The sequence below is a fragment of the Chelonoidis abingdonii genome, chromosome 5, assembly GCF_003597395.2.
Source record: "Chelonoidis abingdonii isolate Lonesome George chromosome 5, CheloAbing_2.0, whole genome shotgun sequence".
Lineage (NCBI taxonomy): Eukaryota > Metazoa > Chordata > Testudines > Testudinidae > Chelonoidis > Chelonoidis abingdonii.
In genome coordinates this window covers 101,978,966-102,002,776 of record NC_133773.1, presented here as the reverse complement: position 1 = coordinate 102,002,776, position 23,811 = coordinate 101,978,966, and the positions used below count along the sequence as shown (strand labels likewise).

The 23,811-nt window shown below is 41.0% G+C and overlaps 1 protein-coding gene across 10 annotated transcripts in view; it reads left to right on the top strand.

Moving 5' to 3' along the window:
* The window catches only part of TBC1D1 (TBC1 domain family member 1), a 199,882-nt gene that overhangs the window by 120,646 nt on the left and 55,425 nt on the right, over positions 1 to 23,811 (top strand). For 8 of the 10 annotated variants that reach the window (XM_075066528.1, XM_075066526.1, XM_075066524.1 and 5 more), the window contains 2 exons: positions 2,448 to 2,567; positions 3,800 to 3,939. In XM_075066528.1, the coding sequence (XP_074922629.1) occupies positions 2,448 to 2,567; positions 3,800 to 3,939 (260 nt within the window). The remainder of the gene's footprint in view (positions 1 to 2,447; positions 2,568 to 3,799; positions 3,940 to 23,811) is intronic. The other 2 variants (XM_075066530.1, XM_075066529.1) reach the window with 1 other exon arrangement.

Genomic DNA, 23,811 nt, shown 5'->3' with positions numbered 1-23,811 from the left:
AGCCTGCCCAATTACCCTGCCACTCCACCCAGACCTCGTACCTCAGGACCACGGCAGACTTCGCCGCCTGGACCTGCAGTTTCTTCACCTCACGGTGTGGCTCCTACGTGACTATCAGGGTGGCAGGATGCCTTCCACCTGGTCAACGTACCTGGCCAGGTGGAAGCGTCTCTCCTACAGGTGCGAAACGCTTAAATCTTACTCCTGCTGGGGTCTCGATCCCCTCTATTTTGGACTACCCTCCGGCCTGCAACAGCAGGGCCTAGCGGTGTTCGCCGAAGGTACACTTGGCAGCCATCTCTACCTTCCATCCAGGCTAAGGTGGTCGTTCTGTGTTCTCACACTCTATGGTTTCGGGGTTCCTCAAGGGCTTGGAGCGCATACACCCTTAGGTACGCCCCCAGCCCCAACCTGGGACCTCAACCTGGGTTTAACCAGACTTATGTCTCCTCCATTCGACCCGTTAGCGACCTGCTCGCTGCTATACCTGTCTTGGAAGACAGCTTCCTCGTAGCCATTACATCGGCCAGACGAGTGGAGCGCGCGCTTTAGCTGACCTCGACTTCCTAGCTACTCGTACTTATGTGTTTATTATAGATATATTGTCTTAATCCTCTTATTATTATTATTTGATCTATACTTATTGCGATTTTTTCTTCGTAGCACCTATCTAGTGTTTAACCTAGTTAGCGGGTTTGGAGTAGCCCCTCCCCGCACCGGTGCCGGAGCCCTGCCCGCTCACCGGTCTTCAGTGCGTGCCTGGCCGGCTCGGCGTTGTGCTGACAGGAGATCCACACAACTCCTGGTTTACGGTGCTTTTTGGGGGATCGGTATTTCACAGCTACAGTGCCCCATTTGCAAGGCATTTAGCCGAGAAACAAATGAGCGGCCTTTCTTTCCCTCCACCTTCTGCACCGAGGCTGGCACTCGGCAGACAGAAGCGCCTCCTCGCACGGACACCCGCCAAGCCAAGACCGCCACTAAGTACCGCACTCATCACAAAGTTCGAACTTAAGCGCAAACCAGCTCCCTCTCTCTGGGGTTTCAGCAGGGGTATATATCAGGCACCATAGTGTCGCCACTCCAGGGGGCGACCTGCCGGCCCACCAAGTGTTGCTAGGGTAAAAGTTTCTCCGACGAACGTGCACGCAGCGCGCGCACACCTAACTGGAATGGATATGAGCAGCACATCTCGAAGAACAACAGTTACAAAGGTGAGTAACGGTCTTTTCTTTTGGGCCTAGGCACCATTCACAAAACAGAAAGAGATGAGGAAGAGGTGTCGCCATGCCCTCTCTTATAACATTTATCACAGTGGCTAGGGCCCACACTTGGAATGAAGGAGACAAGGGTTCAATTCCCCCTTTTGTTGGTCATGGAAAAGAGATTTGTTCTTGTGTTTCCAACATTGCAGACGAGAATCCTAGCCATTGGGTTATGGGATATTCTGGTGTGGGGGATCTCAATCTCATGCTGAATCTGTCCCACTGTGTATAAATAATTCATCATTGGAGTAAGGCCATGAACTTGAGTCTCTGACCTCCCCAGTGAGTGTTCTAACCACCAGGCTATAGAATAATTCTTTCTAGTTCAATGGCTATTCAAGTGTTTTATACAAAGTGGAACAGCTTCAACAAGAGAGACTTACAGAGACCCATACAGAATAACTCACCCCAAGCAGTGTATTTTGGTATGATTTCTTAGATCTTAGCAATGTTACCTTTTAGTTACCACACACCAGATGACTTTATCAGCATTCATTCCAGACAGAATTTGTCATTAACTCAGCTGCTCTTGTTAAACCACTACCCATTAATGTTCCTCTGAATGCCATAGGAGCTTCATGTAAGGTAGTTTAGGAGACAGATGTTGGGAACAAGAGTTATATTTGCTGAAATGCTTCTAGTGAGATTTGATTGGTGCTTCTACCTGTGACACAAGAGTAACAAACCCAAACAATCAGATGCTGAAAATTCTATTGTCGTGTGAAAGTTACTATGTTAGTAGGCACTTTTGCATAATCAGCTTATTCAGTTGCTGCCCTCCCTCCCCATACCAGTTACAGAAGTGTCAACTCTTTTCCGCCTCCACCCCTCCAAAAATGTGGGACACTGGAACATGTACCTACCAATTTTAGCAGCTGTTTGGCTATAGAATAGCCATTAATTCTTAAAGGATTAAATAAATATGGTTGAAACATGGGTGATGAATCCTTGAACATAGCAGACAATTAATTTATTAAAGTATATTAGTACTGGAACAGTTAGGTGACCCAAATATGATTTCAGAGTAGAACTTGTTACACAATTTTAGTTTTTACTTTATTTTCCTTGGTATTCATGCCTGAAAGTATTTTTGTTTTGAAGCTTGCACTGTGTATTTTTTTTTTATTCTGCATATTTACACTTCCTCATTCTAAACTGCACTTTTCCCAACTGCACTCTCAGCACCTCCTACCGTATTGCCCTACGGAAAAAGCTTCATTCTTCCTCCTCTGTGCCAAATTTCTTAAAATTTCTGGCTCCTGTAGATGAAAATAACACCTCTGACTTTAGGAACGCAAAAAGGTAGGGTTCTGTCTTTAAGCCTGGAGGTAAAACTGTATCATTCAAAGGATTCTTTGTTTTAATTTTGAGAGCACTTTATGCATTTGTAGAAATTAATAATTTATCATTCACTTGCATAATAGATGAAGTAAGTTAAATGACGATGCCATCAAAGGTCGAGAGGTTACCATGGTTTCTGTTCTGTAATGACTATGGATCTGCTGTCCATTTCTGAACCCAGATGTTGTGATAATGCAACTTTAATTCCCACTACTGACTACTCCTACCCAAAGGGGCATATCTATATTACCAGTTCACCATTAAGAAAATACAGGGTACATCCCACACTACATCAGTGTTCTCAGGCTGGAATGAGCCTATTGAAATGATTCCTGGCCTAGAAAATCAGTTACTACCATTGCTCTTTGAAGCTTATTTGTCCCCTTCAGCGTTCAACACAAATTCCCACAACACTCTCAATCCATGGTAGTTGAAAAGAAAAATAAAGAATGATTTGAGTTCCTGGAAGAGGTAACATTGGGATTTTTAAATGGACAGATATCATTGTTCATTATTTAATTCTGAATTTTAACAAAACATTCTTTGTGAAGCCTATCAGTTAGACCAAACGAATAGAAGGCCGGATTTTTGAGGACTATTTTTAGCTCTGTGACTGATTTCTATAGCGTGACTTGAAGAAAGTCACTTAATCTCTATGTTACTTAGTTTATGTATATGAAAAGGAGTATGATATGCATCTAATTCACACGGAGTTGAGAGTTTTAACTGATATTAATAGAGCTCCTTGAGATCCGCTAATTAAAGGGATTTTAGAGAAATGAAAAGTGCTGTTAACAAATAATGTAAAGGTTTGTTAGTGTGTATATGCACTATTTTCACCGTTCTGTATGTACACCTGCTACACATTGTGTGTATTTAGGTATTATCACAAAATAAATTGTAAAATGTTGACAATAAGTTCATTAAATCTTGGAAAGCAAACTCTGCACAAAGCCATATGTCCAATCACTAACTTGAGTGATACATATGACCTTGTGCAGGCCTGCAGCAATGGGGTGAATTTCACCCATTTAACACAGGGAGGCTGACCCAGCATGTGTGGGGGACACAGCCTTCCTTCCTTGATAGCTTTGTTTTTTATGTCCACTGAAACCTAACACTTCAGTGTCATTGAACGACTCTTGTGTCTGTCATATCTTATTCATAAGCCATTCTGTACTCTGTAATTTTAGTGACTATGAGTCTAAACAAAGCCAGCTGGATGTTGGCAATGACACTCCTATAAGAACTCGCCGGCATTCATGGAGACAACAGATATTCCTTCGAGTGGCAACTCCACAGAAAGGATGTGATTCTCCCAGCCAACATGATGGTAAGATCCATATCTGGCTGCATATAAATAGCCCTAAATGACCGCTGAAGTACTAATCTCCTGTACCTATGTTTGCTAAGTAGGGTGGTGACAATTTAAACAGCTTGAGGAGAACTACCTGTATTAATTTTTGGTTGCTATTTAATCAGCTGTCAGGTGGCTCATTTCCATTGTCAGTTTCCCATCCTCTTTTGTGTCATAGCATGGCTTACTCAGCTATGGAGCTTTTATTTTTCAACTCTAGGTTATATCTACAGTAATATCTGCGACTGCATTACACCAGCTAGCTAAAGAAAAGTCGGGGCAGAGGATGGGGCATACTTTGTTATACCTATTTCCTTTAATTCTGTGAATATAATTGTTTTCTCAGTGATGCCTTTTAGTACAGAGTGTGGATCACTATGTATCATCAAAGAAACTACAGTAACTCTGTGTATTGGTGTATTGGCCAAGGAACTGAGCTCTCAAAGGCAAAATTCACATGTACCTGGTACAAAGGGATGTAACATTTCTGATCACAGTGGAGTTGCATCTGCTTAAAACTGGTCTGAATTTAGCTCTAACTATGTACCCTCAGTCCATAACGTTTGCCTTCTTTAAACTTCATCTTAAATAGTGACTTCTTATCTCCATCCTCTTAATTTCTTCCTTTAATTCCTTTAAAGAATCTGAACCGATTGTGAATTGACTTTTAAAAAAAATAGAGCAGGGGTCAGCAACTGCTGGCACGCAGCTCGCCAGAGTAAGCACCCTGGCGGGCCGGGCCAGTTTGTTTACCTGCTGCGTCAGCAGGTTTGGTGGACCATGGCTCCCAATGGCCGCAGTTTGCCATCGCAGGCCAATGGGGGCGGCAGGAAGCAGCGAGGGATGTGCTGGCCACAGCTTCCCGCCAGCCCCATTGGCCTGGGACAGTGAACTGCGGCCAGTGGGAGCCACGATCAGCCGAACCTGCCGACGCAGCAGGTAAACAAACTGGCCCAGCCCGCCAGGGTGCTTACCCTGGTGAGCTGTGTGCCAGAGGTTGCCGACCCCTGAAATAGAATATGATTGTGGGAAGGGCTGAAAATAAAAAACACTCTCCCACAGAGTAGCTAGTGAATTTTTGCCTACCTCTAATTAGGTGGTGTTCATTACTGTGAATTTCTTAAACCATTTTTAGAAATCTTATAGGGAGTTTCCATAAGGCACACCAAGAACAATGAAAAGGGAGTCTTGTCCCACAAGGCTTTTTTTATTTTGGACTTAAAGTTGGACAAGCAAAAATGAAACTGAAGACCATTGCCCATAGATTTACTGTATGGTGTTTCTCTAAACCATCACCTCAAAGCTCACTACTTTCAGTTCCAAGTGCAAAGCACAATTCTTCAACCTGGCCTTATGAAGCACTAGGTTTTTATTACAGAACAAACAAAGACAAATCCTTATACCTTTTTCCCTGCTGGAAAGAGCAGAGGAATGGGAAAGTCACAGTACATGACAGATACTAGTCTTAATTCATCGCTCACAAGTGCTCAGATACTATGGTGAGGGCACAGTATAAGAACCTGAATAGAATAGGGATATAGAGTGCTGCTTAACTTGAGCTATGCAGTGAATCTGCTAAGTTTTGCAAGTTTGACGTGCTTGACAGAAATAGTCTTACACATGATTTCAAAGTTTCTCTTTTTAAAAAAGAAATACCACCTAGGTTGCCTATTCTGGCTCTTCCTCTGGGGCTTGACTGTGCACTGCTGCAGCAAGATACTGTCTTAACAATCTACAGCTGGATAAACATTGTAGCTGCAGAAATAAGGGAAGCTAAGATGTGAGCAGTAAGTATTTAATTACGGAAGCTATTTACATGATTTGGTCACTTTCCCCCCTTTTCTATGTAAATATATGTGAATTTCTTTCTCTTCCCTCATGTATATACCTGTTTATAAATAGAAACCAGAGTGTTAAACTCATTCACTATAGCTTACTATTCATTTTTTCTACTTTGAGTTTCTTACTAATCTAACATATTTACCTTTTGTGCATCTCTCACTCCCAAGGGTTTATCATGATGGACAGTTAAGACTAGCTTAGTATATGCACAACTGCTCTACTTTATCTTGACTTCTTTTAAAAGAACTTGTTAACTTCAGCAGCAGACAAATTGGTTGAAATATAATAAAGAACAGAACTATAAGACACAAAGATAAACATGATATGTTGAGAAAGAGTCAACATGGCTTTGGTAAAGGGAAGTCATATCTCACCAATCTGTTAGAATTCTTTGAGGATGTCAACAAGCATATGAACAAAGGTGATCCAATTGATAGAGTGTACTTGGATTGTCAGAAAGCCTTTGAAAAGGGAAAACACCAAAGGTTCTTATGTAAAGTAAGCAGTACTCCTGGGGAAATTCTGTTCCACTGTACAATGCAGAATTTTGCAGAAATTAATGTTTTTTCCACAGAATTTCCTTTCCCGCACAGAATTTTCTTTCCCACACAGAAACGGACTGCAGTGCTGCTGGTTGCCACTAGGGGTCAGCTGGGTTTGGGAGAGAGTGGGTTAATGTCTGGGCTGGGAAGAGAGCCGCGGCTGCATTCTGGGAGGAAGGGGAGCTTGTGTCTAGGTTGGGGAGGCCACAGCTGAGTTCTGGGAGGGAAGGGAGCTGGTGTCTGGGCTGGGGGAGAGGGGGCATGGGTAGGCTTGTGGGGGAAGGAGGCTCGGGTGTATCGGCTGCGGGGGGCCCCTGAGTGGGAGTTGTTGGTGGCTGCCCCCCCGGCTGGGCTCTGGGGTGGGGGTGGGTGCAGAGAAACAGGAACTGGGTTGGTCTTAGGTGCTTCTTTAACACTCTAGTCCTGAGGGAATTCTTGTGTGTGTCTGTGTTGTTAGAGAATACTTGCTGACAGGTATTTTGAAATAGGGTGACCAGACAGCAAATGTGAAAAATCAGGACAGGGGGTGGTGGGTAATAGGAGCCAATATAAGAAGAAGACCCCAAAATTGGGACTGTCCCTATAAAATTGGGACATCTGGTCACTCTAGTTTTGAAATAAATTACCAAAATAATTGAAACTGGTGTGATTATGTAGTATTATTTTGACAAATAAAATTTGCAGAATTTTATAGTATAGTGTGCAAAATTTTTAATTTTTTGGTGCAGAATTCTTTATTTTTGGCGAAGAATGCCCCAGGAGTAAAGCAATCATTGGATAAGAGGGAAGGTCCTCTCATGAATCAGTAATTCGGTACAAGATAGGGAATAAAGAATAGGAGTAATGGACAGTTTTCATAGTGGAGAGAGGTAAATGGTGGTGTCCCCAAAGGATCTGTACTGGCTCCTATGCTGTTCAACATATTCAGAAATCATCTGGAAAAAAGGGTAAACAGCTGGGTGGCAAAGTTGGCAAACAATAACAAATTACTCAAGTTAGTTAAGTCCAACACTGACTGCGAAGAGTTACAAAGGGATCTCACAAAACTGGATGACTGCACAATGAAATGACAGATGAAATTCAGTGTTGATAAATGCAGAGTAATGCACATTGGAAAATATAATCCCAACTCTACATACAAAATGAGGGGTATAAATTAACTTTTACCACTCAAGAAAGAGATCTTGGAGTCATTGTGGATAGTTCTCTGAAAACATCTGCTCAACGTGGAGCTGCAGTCAAAAAAAGTTAACAGAATGTTAGGAACCATCAGGAAAGGCATAGCTAATAAGACAGAAAATATCATAATGCCACTATATAAATGCATAGGACACCCCCATCTTGAATACAATGTGCAGTTCTGGTCACCCCAGCTCTAAAAAAGATATATTAGAATTGGAAAAAGTACAGGGAAGAGCAATAACAATGATTAGGGGTATTAAATTGCTTCCAAATGAGGAGAGATTGAAAAAGCCTGGGACTCTTCAGTTTAGAAAAGAGACAACTAAGAAGGGGACCCGATAGAGGTCTATAAAATCATGAATGATATGGAAAAAGTGAATAAGGAAGCGTTATTTGTCACTTCGCATAATACAAGAACCAGGGGGTCACCCAATGAAATTAATAGGTAGCTGATTTAAAACAAAGAAAAGGAAGTATTTCTCCACACAGCACACAACGCACTGTGGAACTTGTTGCCAGGAGATGTTGCAAAGGCCAAAAGTATAACTGGGTTTAAAAAAGAATTAGATAACTTAATTTGAGGATAGGTCCATCAATGGCTATTAGCCAAGATGGCCAGGGCCACAACCGCATGCTCTGGTGTCCCTAAACCTCTGACTGCCAGAAGCTGGGACTGGATGATGGGGTGGATCACTCGATAATTGCCCTGTTCTGTTCATTCCCTCTGAATGGTGCCAGTGACTTGTCAGAAGACAGGATACTGGGCTTGATGGACCATTGGTCCAACCCACTATGGCCATTCTTACGTTCTCATATTTTGCACAATTCCTACCTGGATAGTTTTCATGCAATAATGGGGTAATAAACTTTCATGCTTCAGGCTGTAAATTGATTGCAGCAGTTCTGTGACAATGCACTTCATAGGGGTTGTGGCCAACAGCAAGGTAGTGTAGCTGGAATGCTTCTGCACTCTAGGAATAGTTAATTGCCTGAACAGCCTCATAATCTGGGGTAGTGAAAAAGACAAGCTTGCCCAGACCTGAGAATCAGGTCAGTGAAGGATGAAATCAACCATCTTCTATAAAAATTACTCTTAAACATATAGCGTGTAAAAGGTGGTTGTCCTTCCTATAGACATTCTAAATCAACCTGAAGAACTGAATAGAGCACTTTATACTTGCTGTGTACCAGCCATATGTTGGTTTTAAAAAATATTACGGAAAAGACCGAGTTCTCTATTAAACTTCATAGGATAAATTGGGTGTGGGTGTAAATGCCATAAACCGTGGAACCTTTCAAGCTTTACATCTCTAGAACAAAAAATAAAAATAGGCAGATCTAGATTGGAGTGACGCTTATTTGAGTAGTTTTGTGCAAGCAAATGACCTAGTGAAATACTTGTTAAAATGAATGTTCTGTTGGCTGCTGCTAGATATACTGCCTTGCTAAGTACCTAATAGAATTATAGTAAATAATAATTAACATAAAGTAGGAAGAACTGTTGTTCACAATCACAAAAACAGTCTTGGTGAGTTAGTCTTGTGAAAAATGTGTCCATGAAGCCCTCTTAAATATCCTTTCTTTTTCTGGTCATTCAGTCTGAGTAGGTAGGAACATAGCCATGTGACTATTCCCCAGTCACACGCCAAAAACAGTCTAAGACATAGTTTGTGGACACAGTGTTTGTAAAGTGTTAGAACAGTTTCAAAAAACAAATGTTTGTTTATGGCTAAGAGAGCAAAATATGTTGAATAAATTTTCTGTGAATAGCTGTAGCTGTATGAACACTAGGTGGTGGTGTTTCCTGTGTTAGAACTGCTGAGAATTCATATTAAATTTGTATGCTTCTGTTTTGTTTTCTCTGTTTTTCTGGTGTTGTGTTCCTAGTGGAAAATGTAGTTTCTGAATTTAGTCCTTTTGTGCATTATGACTTGCTACAGTATTTCTTCTGAGAGCAGAATAATCTGGCTCTTCATTAAATTCTAATCTTTTGTCTGTTTCTAGGGAATGACTAAATCCTCAAAAGAAACATCACAAACAATCCTTTGAAAATGTTCAAAAACTTTTACAATTCCTGGATTTGTACGTTTTATGCTTCTCTGAGCCCCAACTTGCAGACAGATTCACACAGACTGTCCTTGCACCTGTATGGAGCCTCACTGATTGTGCTCAGAATCTTTAAGTGCAAGGGTCTGCTCCTCTGGATCTAATTGCAGGTGTGGGGGCCTTAATTTGCTAGTTAGCCCTCTTTCTTAAATGGCAGAAAAGATTAAATCCTGGTGCTGTGGTATATTTTCATAGTTTTATTTCCAGTTTCAATTCTTGATTTAGTACATAATTTTTCGACGGGCCAGCGACGGAGAAATAGAACTCAGGAACAGGTTTGGTGAGTTGGAAAATGAAGATGGACCACAGCAGGTGCTCGCTGAAGGAGAGAGGGCGAGGAAAAAGAGGCGAGCAGCTAGTCCTGCAGAAGGAGGGGAGGAGTCAATGGAGGCGACACCCAGTATGAGCCCTAGGACGATTGCGAGGGCGAAGACGAATCGAGAGGGCTTGCAGCCAGCGGGTGCAGGGGATAGACTGGAGAATCACACTGTCGCCAGGAAAAGGCAAGTCTTAACGGATTGGAGTTTACTGAGAAGAATAGACAGGCCGTAACTAGACCTGATCCGTGGAGAACAGAAGGGTGTGCTGATCGCGGGGCTAAGTACAGGATGTGATCGAGCTGAAAAGGATCCTAGCGGGAGCGGAAAGGAAATCCGTTGATGTCCTCATGAACGAATAATTACGGCTAGTCACTCGCTGACTGTATCAAGAAGGACTACAGACTGGGAAGACGCTCAAGGAAATCAGGCTCAGGTGATCTTCAGTGGGGATTCTGCCGGTTCCTAGGGCGGGCGACGAAGGAGCGAACAAGATTATGATATTAAACACGATGGCCTCAGGCAGTGGTGCTATAAGGAGGGTCTTTGGGATGTCACGGTCATTGGGAAGCGTTTACGGACAGACTGACTTTTTCGACTCAGTGGACTTCATCTAAGCAAGGAGGAGAAAAGACTTCGTAGAGATGGAGGCTCGCCGACCTCATTAAGAGAGCTTCTAACAGGAAGTTGGGGGAATGGTTGGAATTGTTCAGAGATCTCCACACCGGAATTAACCTGGGAGAGGAAAGTAATACGAAGTGGGAGGGATACCCTTGGTGGACATAAAGAATTGACCCGAGGAGGAAAAGCGGAGTTGAAAACTAGCCGGAACGGGTGATGCTGGTGGTAGAAGTCTGTGCACTAGACGGGGGAAAGGAATGTCACTAACTGACAAAACGTCAAAAATTTAAAATGTCTGTATACTAATGCGAGGAGCCTAGAACAAGATGGAGGAACGGAGCTACTGTGCAGGAAGTGAAACACGGATATTATAGGGATAAACGAACCTGGTGGAATAGTACTCATGACTGAGTCGTATGTGAAGCTATGTGCTGTTTGAAAGACAGGAAAGATAATAGCAAGTGGGTGGAGAGCCTGTACATCAATGATGGGTAACTGTAATGACAATAAGAAGTTGATGAATAGATAAGACCGAGTGCGTCTGTCTGGGTAAAACAGCTGGGTAAAAAAGCTAGATAGAGTTCCCCTGAATAGCCTTGGGGTGTCTACAGACGCCGGGATCTGATTTGGATATGAGTGAGACCTTCTTAATGTCTTAATGAAGTTAAACACAAAGGGGAAATGTGTTGATATGGGAGACCTTCAATTCGCCGGAATATAGACTGAGAGGACGAATGCTGCAAGAATAATAGGGGTCAGATTTTTCTGGTGTGATAGCGGATGGATTTCTTATTCAAGTAGTGTGAGTACCCTACGAGAGGGGATGCCATTCTATTTTTAGATTTGGTTTTGGTGGTAGTGAGGACCTCGTAAGAAGAAAATGGTGTAGGGGACAAACCTTGGTTCGAGTGATCATGAAGCTGATTCAATTCAAATAGATGGAAGGAAAACAAACGTAGATCTGGGATTAGGGTTTTCGACTTCTCGAGGCTAATTTTAAAGAGTAAGAAAATTAGTTAGGGAAGTGGATTGGACGGAGGAACCTTCTGATTTTAATGCGGAGGGAGGCTGAATTGTCTTTAAGTCAGGCAGCTGCGGGAACTGTCGAAGCCTGCATCCCAAGAAAGGGGAAAAAACATGGGGCGGGAGTTGTAGCCGAGTGGATGAGCAAGCAATCCAGAGAGGGATTAGGAAAAAGCAGAAGCTTAACGGGAGTGGAAGAAAGGCGGGATTAGCAAAGGAGCTACCTTAGTGAGGTCAGACGTGTAGGATTAAAGTGAGGATGGCTAAAAGCCCGATAGAACCTGGACCGTTGCGAAGGGAATCAAAACCAATAGTAAAAGGTTTTAACAGCCACATAAATAAGAAGAAAACAAAGAAGGAAGAAGTGGGGCCGCTATACGCTGAGGATGAACGGAGGTCAAGGATAACACTATGCATGCCCAATATCTAAATAAGTCTTGGCCTCGGTCTTATAAACTAGTGAGGAGTTTAGGACGATGGGAGGAATACAAACGGAATTTGGATATGGGATGTGGATATTTACCGCCATTGATGGTACGAGGCCAACTTGAACAGCTTAATGGACAAAATCGGAGGGACCGCGACAATCTCCACCCGAGGATATTAAAGGAAACTGGCCGCTTGGTGAAATTTGCGAGCCTGTTAGCTGGAGAATGTTTAAGCGATCGGTGAAACTCGGCGGTCGCGTGCAGTTACGACTTGGAAGAATTGCTAACGTGTTCCGATTTTTAAGAAAGGGAATAAAAGTGATCCGCGGAATTATTAGGCCTGTTGCTGCGTCGTCGTGTCGTAAGGTCTTGGAAAAAATTTTTAAGGGAGAAAGTGGTTAAGACTTGAGGCTCAAATGGTGTATATTGGGACGAAATTGCAACATGATTTACTAAAGGTAGATCAGTGCCAAATCCACTGATCTCCTTCTTTGAGGAAGGTGACGATTACTTAGACAAAGGATGCCGGTGATCTAATTTTACCTCGATTTCACGTAAGCGCGTTTACACGGTTCCGATGGGAACTGTTAAGTAATTGAAACCGATGGGGATGAATGTGAAATTGTAAGGTGGATAGGAACTGGTTAACAGGGGAGACTCCAAGCGGGTTACTGAAGGGTGAACTGTTCAGGCTGAAGGAGGTTACTAGCGGAGTCCCTCAAGGATCAGTTTTAGGGACCGATCTTATTTAACGCTATTTATTACTGACCTGGCACAAGAGCGGCGAACTGTGTTAATAAAGTTGCGGATGAACACGAAGCTGGGGGGTATTCTAACACGGAGAAGGACCGGGATTACTATTCAGGAAGATCTGGACCAACTTGTAAACTGGAGTAATAATAAGGTATGAAATATAATAGTAGAAATGCAAGGGTAGTGCACTTAGGGATTAATAATAAAGATTTTAGATAATATGTTGGGACGGCATCAGTGGGAAACGACGGAGGAGGAGAAGGACCTTGGGTGTATGCAGTTGAATAGGCAGGATGGACTATGAGCCGCCAATGTGATATGGCTGTTATAAAAAAGCAAATGCGGTTTAGGGTGCATCGGGCGAGTGTATTTCAGCAGGAGAAGGAGGTGTTAATTTGCGTTATATACGGGCGCTGGTGTGAGACCCCACTTGGAATATTGTGTGCAGTTCTGGATTCCCATGTTAAGAAGATGATTCAAATGAAACAGTTCAGCAGACCGGGCTACTTTAGGATGTCCGAGGGAATGCGGAAAATCGGCCTAATGAGGAGACTCAAAGAGCTTGGCATTGTTAGCCTGGCCAAAAGAAGGCTCGGGGGGATATGCGTTGCTTCTATAGTAATGATCAGGGGATAACGCGTTAGGGAGGGAGAGGAATTATTTAAGTTTAGTACTAATAGTAGGCACGAGACGAAAAAATGGCTACAAACTGCGATATTAGAGTAAGACTTGAAATAGACGTAGTTTCTAACCAATTCGGGAGTGACAGTTCGAACGCCTTCCGAGGGGAAGTATGGGGCAAAAGAACTTATCTGGCTTAAGACTAAGCTGTAAGTATATGGAGGATGTTTATGATGGGATAGTTTAATTTGCGGCCAATTGATTTTGGCATTATCGGCAGATAAGTTCTGCCCTCAATGGTCTGTGAGTGGGGATGTTGGATGGATGGTAACTGCGAGTTGAGTGCAGAGGAATTCTTTCTTGGCGTGCTGGCTGGTGAGTCTTGCCCACATGCCTCAGGTTTAGCGATCGCCATATTTGGCGGTCCGGGGAAGGAATTTTCCCCAGGGCGGATGGCAGGGCCTGGAAGTTTTTCACCTCCTCGTGCAGCGTGTTGCATGGTCGGCTTTGCCGAGTGATTCCCCCTGCAGCTTGAGGTCTTCAAATCTCAATTTTGAGGATTTCAATAACTCAGTCATGGGTTCGGGGTTGTTATAAATGTGTATGGACAGGGTTTTGTGGCCTGCCTTGTGCAGGAGGTCAGACTAGATGATCATATTGGTCCCTTCTGACCTATGAGTCTATGAGTCTATGAGAATTTATCATAATGGCTACATATTCAAACACTACATCAAAAATTCTTAGTAGAGATTAACATAAAAATAAAATATCAGGTTTAAATAGACATGTGTATATAATCTCTTGGAATAAATGGTGGGGAAACAATCCATTTTTTGTACTGAAAGTATCTTGCTGGCAGCTGTGAGTGGTGTTTTAGTAATGGAGGGTTAATAAGGTTTTTATGGCAGTTCTATCAGTTTCAGATTCGAGAATGAGTGATGATCTGTTTTGGGATGGACATTATAGTGGGATATAATATAACGATCAAACCATAATTTTGGAGAATGAGAAATTCAGTACTGCTTAGCCGTACTCAGAATTTCAGAGAAGGCTTTCAGATGAAACAAAGAGACTACTTTTCCAAAGTAATTATACCACACTTGGAAATCTGACTCCCTGCATATAAGAATTCTTCAGTTTTTCAAAAAATATATATATAAAAAAAGCATATTAGAAATAAAATCTTTTCATCAGGTTTCCAACTCTGACAGACTATAATGGTGCTTGAGATAGACTATTATAGTGCTAATATTACAGCATATTGGTGAACAGCAGGTCCTAAAAAATACTTCTGCTTTGTAGTGTTAGAAAAGTCTCGGGGGAATCCTGTTCTCCAAGTTTGCCAGTTTATTTGGTAAGTGGATAAACAAAGACTATTTCAGTTTTATCATTTATGCAAATAAACCTAAAATATTAGCAACTATTTGTAAAAATACTCATAAATTCATTGTGTTAGCAACAGTGCATAATGGCAAATACTTTAAGAATTGTATTTTATTTCTCTATTTGATGCACATAACTCAGAAAATGTATACAATCTGAGTCAGTGAATTATTTACTTAAAACTTTCTTCTGCCACTGTTTTAACAACCCTTGTTTTCCTGCAGAGAGAACTATTATAGTTTGTTTCTTGGTTTACAATATTTAGAAATCCTAGTTTAAATATGTAGTATGAGGTTTTACTATTACCTAACTATAAGAAGTCTTATCTTCTTATGTTTTGTAGCTTTATTTACCACAAAACCTTCCTCAAAGAAAATTTCTACTCTACCTTAGTCTTACTCAAAATCTGTTTTGGAATATATCTGTGCTTAAAATACTACAGAAGCACATCTGCTCAACTGCAGCGCTTCAGTTTAGATGCTACCTACACTGACAGGAGCGATTCTCCTATCAGCATAGGTAGTCCATCTCCCCAAGAGGCAGTAGCTAGGTCAGTGGAAGAATTCTTCTATCCGCATAGCACTGTCTATATGGGGACTTAGTTTGGCTTAACTAGGCCACTCAAGGGTATGGATTTTTCACATCTGTGAGCAACATGGTTATACTGATCTAATTTTCTAGTGTTGACCAGGTCTTAGAGTGCTACAGCTGGGCTCATGGGGAAGAAACTTCTAAGCATGCCTCCTGCCGACACACCCTCTGCTGGTGCCTTAAACTTGATGGGTCCAATTCATTAGCATACTTTGAAATATACCTCCTCTTTTGGAGCCCATGTAGTGTATTGTCTTTTCAAAGGAGACAGATCTTTTTGAAATAGTTTTAGTTTCGAAACTCAGAATAGTTAAGCTGAGAGCTGACATTGGAACAAAAGAGTTTAGAGTCTGAAATATCTACTCTCACAAAAAGTTTGAGAGACAAGATGGGTGAGGTAATATCTTTTATTGGATCAACTTCTGTTGCTGACAGAGAGATGTTTTTGAGCTTATAGAGAGCTCTTCTTTGGTTTTCTTCCCTTCAGACACATAGCTTTCATGTGCCCACATTGACCTGCTGAGCAGGATTATGGGTGTAGACTTTGCCACTTGTAATCCATTGGGATCTGACCAGCTGCCCATTGAAATACCTGGGTTTTAATTTGTGAAGTCTTAATAACATAAGCAAATGAGGTGATCTTGTAAGCAGAATATAGTATTGCTTTGGCAGAATATAGCAAGTTCTTGGCTAGAAAACAAACAAAAAACCAAAACAGTTTCCCAGTGCTGATATTTAAACAGCTATCTTAAAATATACAGATTTTCAAAAGCTCCTCATTTAGCTATTCAGTTGTCTTCCTCCCCCGCCCTTAGAGCAGAGTATGAGACTAAAGGAATTTGTTACTTAATGTGGTTCCAGTTTTTGACTCTCCTGGAAGCAAAAGGACTCTGACTATTTTAGCTGTATGTGCTTTATAGCATTTGTTGAAGGCTTAAAAACTCCAGACATGTATGTAAAATAATGCAAAATGCTGTACTTGTATATCTACAATTATAGCAGTAGATGCAGTTTCTCTTTGATTTTGTATTACTAGCTGAATAGCATGCAGCATTGCCTCATGTTGTGATCATGTACGAAATAAACTGTTGAAATACATGCATGCAAACGTTTGGGAAGACTTAAAGTTATTGTGAAATCCACTTCTTTGTGGACTTTAAAATGAGTGGTTGCAAAGAGTTTCCTATTTAAAAAAAAATTAATTATTTTAAAGTGAGAAAAATGCAGCAAGAGAAAGTATGAATATTCTAGTGCACAAAAGAGAAAACTCCTCAGAAATTGTCCTCTCCGAGTTCAGACCAAGGCATATCTTGCTTAGTTTATAAACTCTGAAAAGGTCACATTTCCACGGAGATATGGCTGTAAGATAGCAATTCTTTTTTTCTGGTTTTGTATTCATGGATACCCCGGAGGGCAAGTTTGATAGGAGCAAGAATCAAACCCAACTCTTCCACATATCTCTGTACAACACTATCCTTAGGCCTCCAGGCAAAACGTCTGATTATAGAGCCATGTAGCAATTCTGTAGACGTAACAGGCTTACCAATGTAACACTTAACATTCTAAGTTAAATTTCCTCCCCCTAATATTCTTTAAAACAAATAACAACAGAATCCTCTTTTCTACCTAAAATGTTGTGGTCTCTAATTGGATACAAATTTTATTCTGGATATTTGAGGTTAATTGAACTATGTGCTTCTGAGAGAATATTTTTTGAAAATAGGCTTTTTGAAAAGCCTGGTGGGTTTTTGGTAAAGTCATATTTAAAAAATGAGATTTTGTGACCAAGAAACTACTGGTGAATACAACAAAACTGTTCTCATTGATAACTAGTATAGGGAACTCATTTTATTTTTTGAAAAAAGGTTGAAGGCAACATTTTAGTGACTTGTTATGAAAGTATGAAACTCTGTTTTCTATTTCTGTCTTTTCTCTTGAAGCTTATAAAGTCCAGTAGCATAGATTGCAAATTCTGTTACTCTAACAGATAAATATTGTTTGACTTAATTTGTATCACATTCAGTCACCAGTTTCCTTAGATTTTTCTCATGTGCTCTGTGACAATACTGTACTGTAGCGCCTTCTTTGTAATATTTTGTGGCCTATTGTTTTGTGTCTCTCATCCTTGCGCATGAGTTTGTTTAGTCTTCTCAGGGCAGGAGCTTGTTAATGCATATAATGTATTAACTCCAGCCACATCAAGGGATTGGTCTGGATATAGGAGGGTGGAGCTGCTGCACAGATTCCATTCCAGCCTATAGGCAGACAGTTGTGCAAGGGGTGTAGTTTATCGGATAAGAGTGAACACTGATATTTGGTCTGCTCCCACCATGTCCTTTCACAAGCAGTAGGATATGTGACCAGCACAGAAATCCTTTCCATGACAAGTATGAAGTGCACCAGTACTTTTGCACTTCAATGCCATCCCCAGCTCACACTTGTGCAGGGCAATTAGTAATGAAAAGAGGGCCTTCTGCCAGCCCACCACACCACATGAATCTCTCCATGTATGCTTAATTGGCGATCACAGGCTAGTGATGTATATCCTATAGAAGTATGATTATGAGAGCTACTGAGGGGGAAGGAGGGGGTCAAAACTCTTTTTTAATGAAAAATGAATCAGTTTTGGGCAACTTAGAAATTCTCATGAAAATGTCCACCTATGTTGAAAAACTGAAAATTTTCACGGAAATTTTCTGTGGAACTAAGAGAAATTCAATGGAAAATGTAGACTACAATATTATTTTTTATGTAAAACAAAATACAGTTTTTGGACCAGATGTAATCATTATAAAGCTTAAGTTCCTACCTCTGAATATAAAATCATAGGACCGGATGGGACCTCGAGAGGTCATCTAGTCCAGTCCCCTATGTTCCTGGCAGAACTAAGTATTATCTAGAGGTGTTTGTCCAACCTGCTCTTAAAAATCTCCAATGACACAGATTCTATAACCTCCCTAGGCAATTTATTCCAGTGCTTAACCTCTCTGACAGTTAGGAAGTTTTTCCTAATGTCCAACCTAAACCACCCTTGTTGCAATTTAAGCACATTGCTTCTTGGCCTATCCTCAGAGGTTAAGGAGAATAATTTTTCTTCCTCCTTGTAACAACCTTTATGTACTTGAAAACTGTTATCATGTCCACGCTCAGTCTTCTGTTCTCCAGACTAAACAAACCTGATTTTTTCAATCTTCCCTCATAGGTCGTGTTTGCTAGATCTTTAATCATTTTTGTTTCTCTTTTCTGGACTTTCTCCAAGTCGTCCATATCTTTCCTGAAGTGCAGAGCAGAGCGGAAGAATTACTTCTTTTGTCTTGCTTACAACACTCCTGCTAATACATCCCAGAATAATGTTTGCTTTTTTTGTAGCATTGTTACACTGCTGATTTATATTTAGCCTGTGATCCCCTATGACCTCTAGATTCCTTTCTGCAGTACTCCTTCTTATGCAGTGATTTCCCATTTTAAATGTGTGCAACTGATTGTTTTGTCCTAAGTGGTGTACTTTGCATTTGTCCTTTTTTAATTTCATCCTATTTATTTCAGACCATTTCTCCAGTTTGTCCAGATCATTTTGAATTTTAATCCTATCCTCCAAAACACTTGCAACTCATCCCAGCTTGGTATCGTCCGCAAACTTTATAAGTTACTCTCTATGCTATTATCTAATCATTGATGAAGATATTGAACAAAACCGGACCCAGAACTGATCTCTGCGGGACCACACTCGTTATACCCTTCCAGTTTGACTATGAACCACTGATAACTGCTCTCTGAGAACCCGTTATACACCCACCTTATAGTAGTTCCATCTAGATTGTACTTCTCTAGTTTGTTTATGAGAAGGTCATGCAAGACAGTATCAAAAGACTTACTAAAGTCAAGATATACCACATCTAGTGCTTCCTCTCTATCCACAATGCTTGTTACCCTGTCAAAGAAAGCTATTAGGTTGGTTTGCCATGATTTGTTCTTGAGAAATCCATGCTGACTGTTACTTATCACCTTATTTTATTCTAGGTGTTTGCAAATTGATTGCTTAATGATTTGCTCCATTATATTTCTGGATACTGAAGATAAACTGACTGCTCTGTAGTTCCCTAGGTTGTCCTTATTTCCTTTTTTATAGATGGGCACTATGTTTGCCCTTTTCAGGTCCTCTGGAATCTCGCCTGTTCTCCATGACTTTTTAGAGATAATCACTAATGGCTCAGATATCCCCTCAGTCAACTCCTTGAGTATTCTAGGATGTATTTCATCATGCCCTGCTGACTTGAAGACATCTTGCCTAAGTACTTTTTAACTTGTTCTTTCTCTATTTAGCCTCTGAGCCTACCTTGTTTTCACTGGCATTCCCTATGTTAGTCATCCAGTTGCTACTAACCTTTTTGGTGAAAACTGAAACAAAAAAGTAATTTAATACTTCTACCATTTCCACATTTTCTGTTATTGTTTTTCCCCCTTCATTGATTAATGGGCTTTACCCTGTCCTTGGTCTTCCTCTTGCTTTTACTGTATTTGTTGAATATTTTCTTGTTACTCTTTATATTTCTAGCTAGTTTAATCTTGTTTTGTGGCTTGGCCTTTCTAATTTTGTCCCTACATACGTGTGTTATTTGTTTATATTGATCCTTTGTAATTTGACTTATTTTCCACTTTTTGTAGGATTCTTTTTTGAGTTTCAGCTCACTGAAGACTTCCTGATTAAGCCAGAGTGGTCTCTTGCCATACTTGGTATCTTTCTTACGCAGTGGGATAGTTTGCTTTTGTGCCCTTAAAAAAACTGCCAACTCTCTTGAACTGTTTTCCCCTTAGACTAGCTTCTCATGGGATCTTACCTACCACCTCCCTGAGTCTGCTGAAGTCTATCTTCTTGAAATCCATTGTCTTTATTTTGCTGTTCTCCCTCCTTAGAATCATGAATTCTACCATTTCATGATCATTTTCACCCAAGCTGCAGTCCACTTTCAAATTCTCCACCAGTTCCACCGTATTTGTCAAAAACAAATCTAGAACAGCCCCTTCCTAGTAGCTTTCTCCACCTTCTGAAGTAAAAAATTGTCTCCAGCCAGGAAATATAAACCAGGAAAGCATTTTATGAATTTAAATTAGAGCTTTATATCTAATTTTCCTAGGGAGGGCTATTTTTCATTCACAGTGTATTAAAGTTATATGGGTTAGATGCAAAGCAGGGTCAACAAAATCCTATAAGGTTGGCAAGTGAACAGGGAAACTGATTCCTTCAGTTCCTACTAATAGTGCGCTTAGATGTTCAGGTTATGCCTCAGTGCACTTGCTATCCTTTTATAGGTCTTGAAAGTTGCACGTTGTTTATTTAACCTTTTGCATATGACAGTTGGATTCACTGGAATGTGCACTTCTAATTACTTTCAAATGAATTATTCTGCCTTTTTTCTCTCCTTTCTTTGCCTTCCTTCAAAACATTTGCAAGAAAGATTGAAACGTTCAATTTTTTTAAAAATAGCCCTTTGACTCCTGTTCTCATTCTGGAAGCTGTACTGTATGGCCATCATTGACACCATTGTATGTTCATGAATACTGGCAAGTGCTGAATTGTCAAGTGTCTATTCCTTTTTGATACAGCTTCCAAGGGAGAGAAGGTAAATTAGTGTATTAAACTCTGTCTGAGAAGACTAAGATGTCTGTTTAATGTCTGGTAACAATAAGAAGAAAAAAACACAAGAGCTGACAATTGTAAGGGGAAAACTGAGCCTAGGATACATTCTTGGTGGGATTAGAGGTAGGGTTGGTCACCGTGATAATTTATTTTATAATTTCCATAATCTCCATATTATGGATCCCTCTTTTGTAGCCTGAAGTGTCATGGTTTAAGTTTTCCTGTCTGAAGATAACCTGGATCAGTTTAGGCAAAATGGCTGAACTGGAAGCAAAAACTGTTGTGTTGACTAGTTAATATCCCACACTGATGCATGTTGATATGATGGTTTTTTTATTGGAGAATTCACAAGAGCTAAAATTGTTTAAATAACACGTGTAGTGAACTAAAAGATGATCCGTTGTAGGTTTTCCCTTGCTACTGAAGAAGATCAATATGCTCATGTTTTCACTGAGAGGGGAGGATGTACAGATGAAAAATTGGAAGATTGGAATTGTGATCACATTCTCTGGGTATATTTACTTCTAACATTATGGAAGAGTTAGAAAGGCTGATGTGCGTGTGTCCAATCAGTTTTGCCTTGTGTTTGACAACCTGTGTTCTGGAACCAGGCAACCTCAAACTGTCTTTGTAAATAATATGATGCTTCCTTACTAGAAGACTGATTTCTTCCTGAATAAAATGTTCATAGAATATCTAACTCTAGAAGAAACTTGTAAACTATTAAGGGTATCTATTTTCCCCAAAAGACATGAATATCTTAATGCAAAAATATAAAGAAGAAAATTATCACAGCAGATATACATTGTGTAAAGATTTTGCTAGTTGCACCACTGTTCCTTATTGCATTAAAATTTTGTGACAGTTTGATATGAACACAAACAATCTGTTATATTTGTGTGTGTTTGCATATGTGTAACACAACCTTAAAGGTCTGAAATGTGTAATTAAAAATGCTTTGTGTTTAAAGAGCCCTAAATCTGTTACATAATATGGGCCTATTTCTGCAAATTGATTTTCCTGCTCCAGCTCAGAACTTCCCTTATAAAGCAGTGTTATGATTAGGGAAAAACTTGAACTTGAGTCTTGGCATTGAGTCACTTTTTACCCCACCTTTAAAGTTGTTGCAAGAGGTTTTTTCCCCCCAAATTTTTACATGTAGGAGACATTTGTATTTTCAAATGTACATTTGTCAACATTTTCTAGTTCCTTTTGGAACTATCAGTAATTCCTACTGAATTGTCACAAGTTTTCCTTTTGCCTAATTTACTTTACCGTGAAATTCACTGTGTTCTCCTAGAATAGGGAATATTGCAAGTACTTTGGTCATTTACATTAAATGCTGAGAGCAAGAATAAGGATTTAAATATGCCCACTGAAGCTGTCTCTAGTTCCAATCCTCTGCTTTCTCTTGTTACTGCATACATCTGTTTAGATCTTGAACTTCAGGTAATACTCCATAAGCACTGTGTGGGGGAAAAGGTGGTGTTTGGACCAGCCCTTTTATTGCTGACTCTTTGGGAGGAGAGACTGACAGTGATACAGTTTATAAAAGCAGAAGTCAACAGTAGAACAAGTCAGTTATGAGTGGATTTCCAAGTTCATAGGGAGTGTCTGTGAGCACATGAGAGAAGACTGGCTACTTAGAGACTGAGAGGTCAAGGTAATGGCTTTCCAAATGGAACTTAAAATGCTGAAAACCCTTCTATTTAATTAACTTCTAGAAGGAGAGAATCTCTGTGGGAACGTCTGCCCTGCAATTAGACACGAATGTCCGGCCTGTGCCAGATGACTCGGGCTTGGCCCGAGCTCTGGAACCCTCCCACCTCACAGGGCCCTAGAATCCAGGCTCCAACCTGAGCCCCAGTGTCTACGGCACAATTAACAGCCCTGTGAGCCTGAGTCAGCTGACCTGGGCCAGCTGTGGGTTTTTAATTGCAGTGTACACATAACCTTTGTGTTTTTAATTTCAAATGTATGTTGCAGTGGTAGCCAATGATATATATATATAGGGTATCTGATGACCGGCAGGGCGTATATGTTGATGGCGTGGATCTTGTTCTTCCCACTGAGCTGGCTCTTTCAGGATCCTCTTTAATCCTTTGGTGCATACTTGGATTTGCTGTCTTGCCTTGCCTCCATCATCGTGTTTCCATTAGTGATGGGTGGGACGCCAAGTTACTTTAGCCATGGTCTTACCGCGCTATGTGGCCCCTGATAGTTTCGCACCCCATCAGCCTGTGACACTCCTCTCTTCACTAGCCATCCGGTCACACTTCTCCAGTCGCGAATGGAAATCCCGAATTCCTCCATGTAGATAATCCGCATCTAGGTGGATAGTGAGTCAATGTCTCGTTCATTCCTGCGTGTAGCATACAGCCTTGATGATCACCATGTAGAGAGTGTGGGCTGATGGAGTGTCGCACTCCTGAACTTGTACCCATATCCAGTCCTTGTGATTATCGCTGAGCTGGGGGGGGGGGGGCGGGGTTTAGGCCTAGGCAGAAAGGCATTAGGCGGGGGACTAGGCACTCACCTGGTATATGGCACTTCTGATGGCCACTTGTGCAATGTGCCTTGAGTTGACTCGAGTGTTGTCTTCGTAGTCCATTGATTCATCTTGAGGAAGGTCCTTAGTGTCCTGTTGACTTGGTACAAGCGACCAGACCATTCAAGATCCAATTATACGCCCATGTATCCCATTGCAGAGTCATATTGGCTTTCCTGTAGTCAAATCCAGGCTGACGTCTAATTGGGTCGTCTAGGCTCTTGAGCTCTTGGGCAACTGCCTCTATCTATTG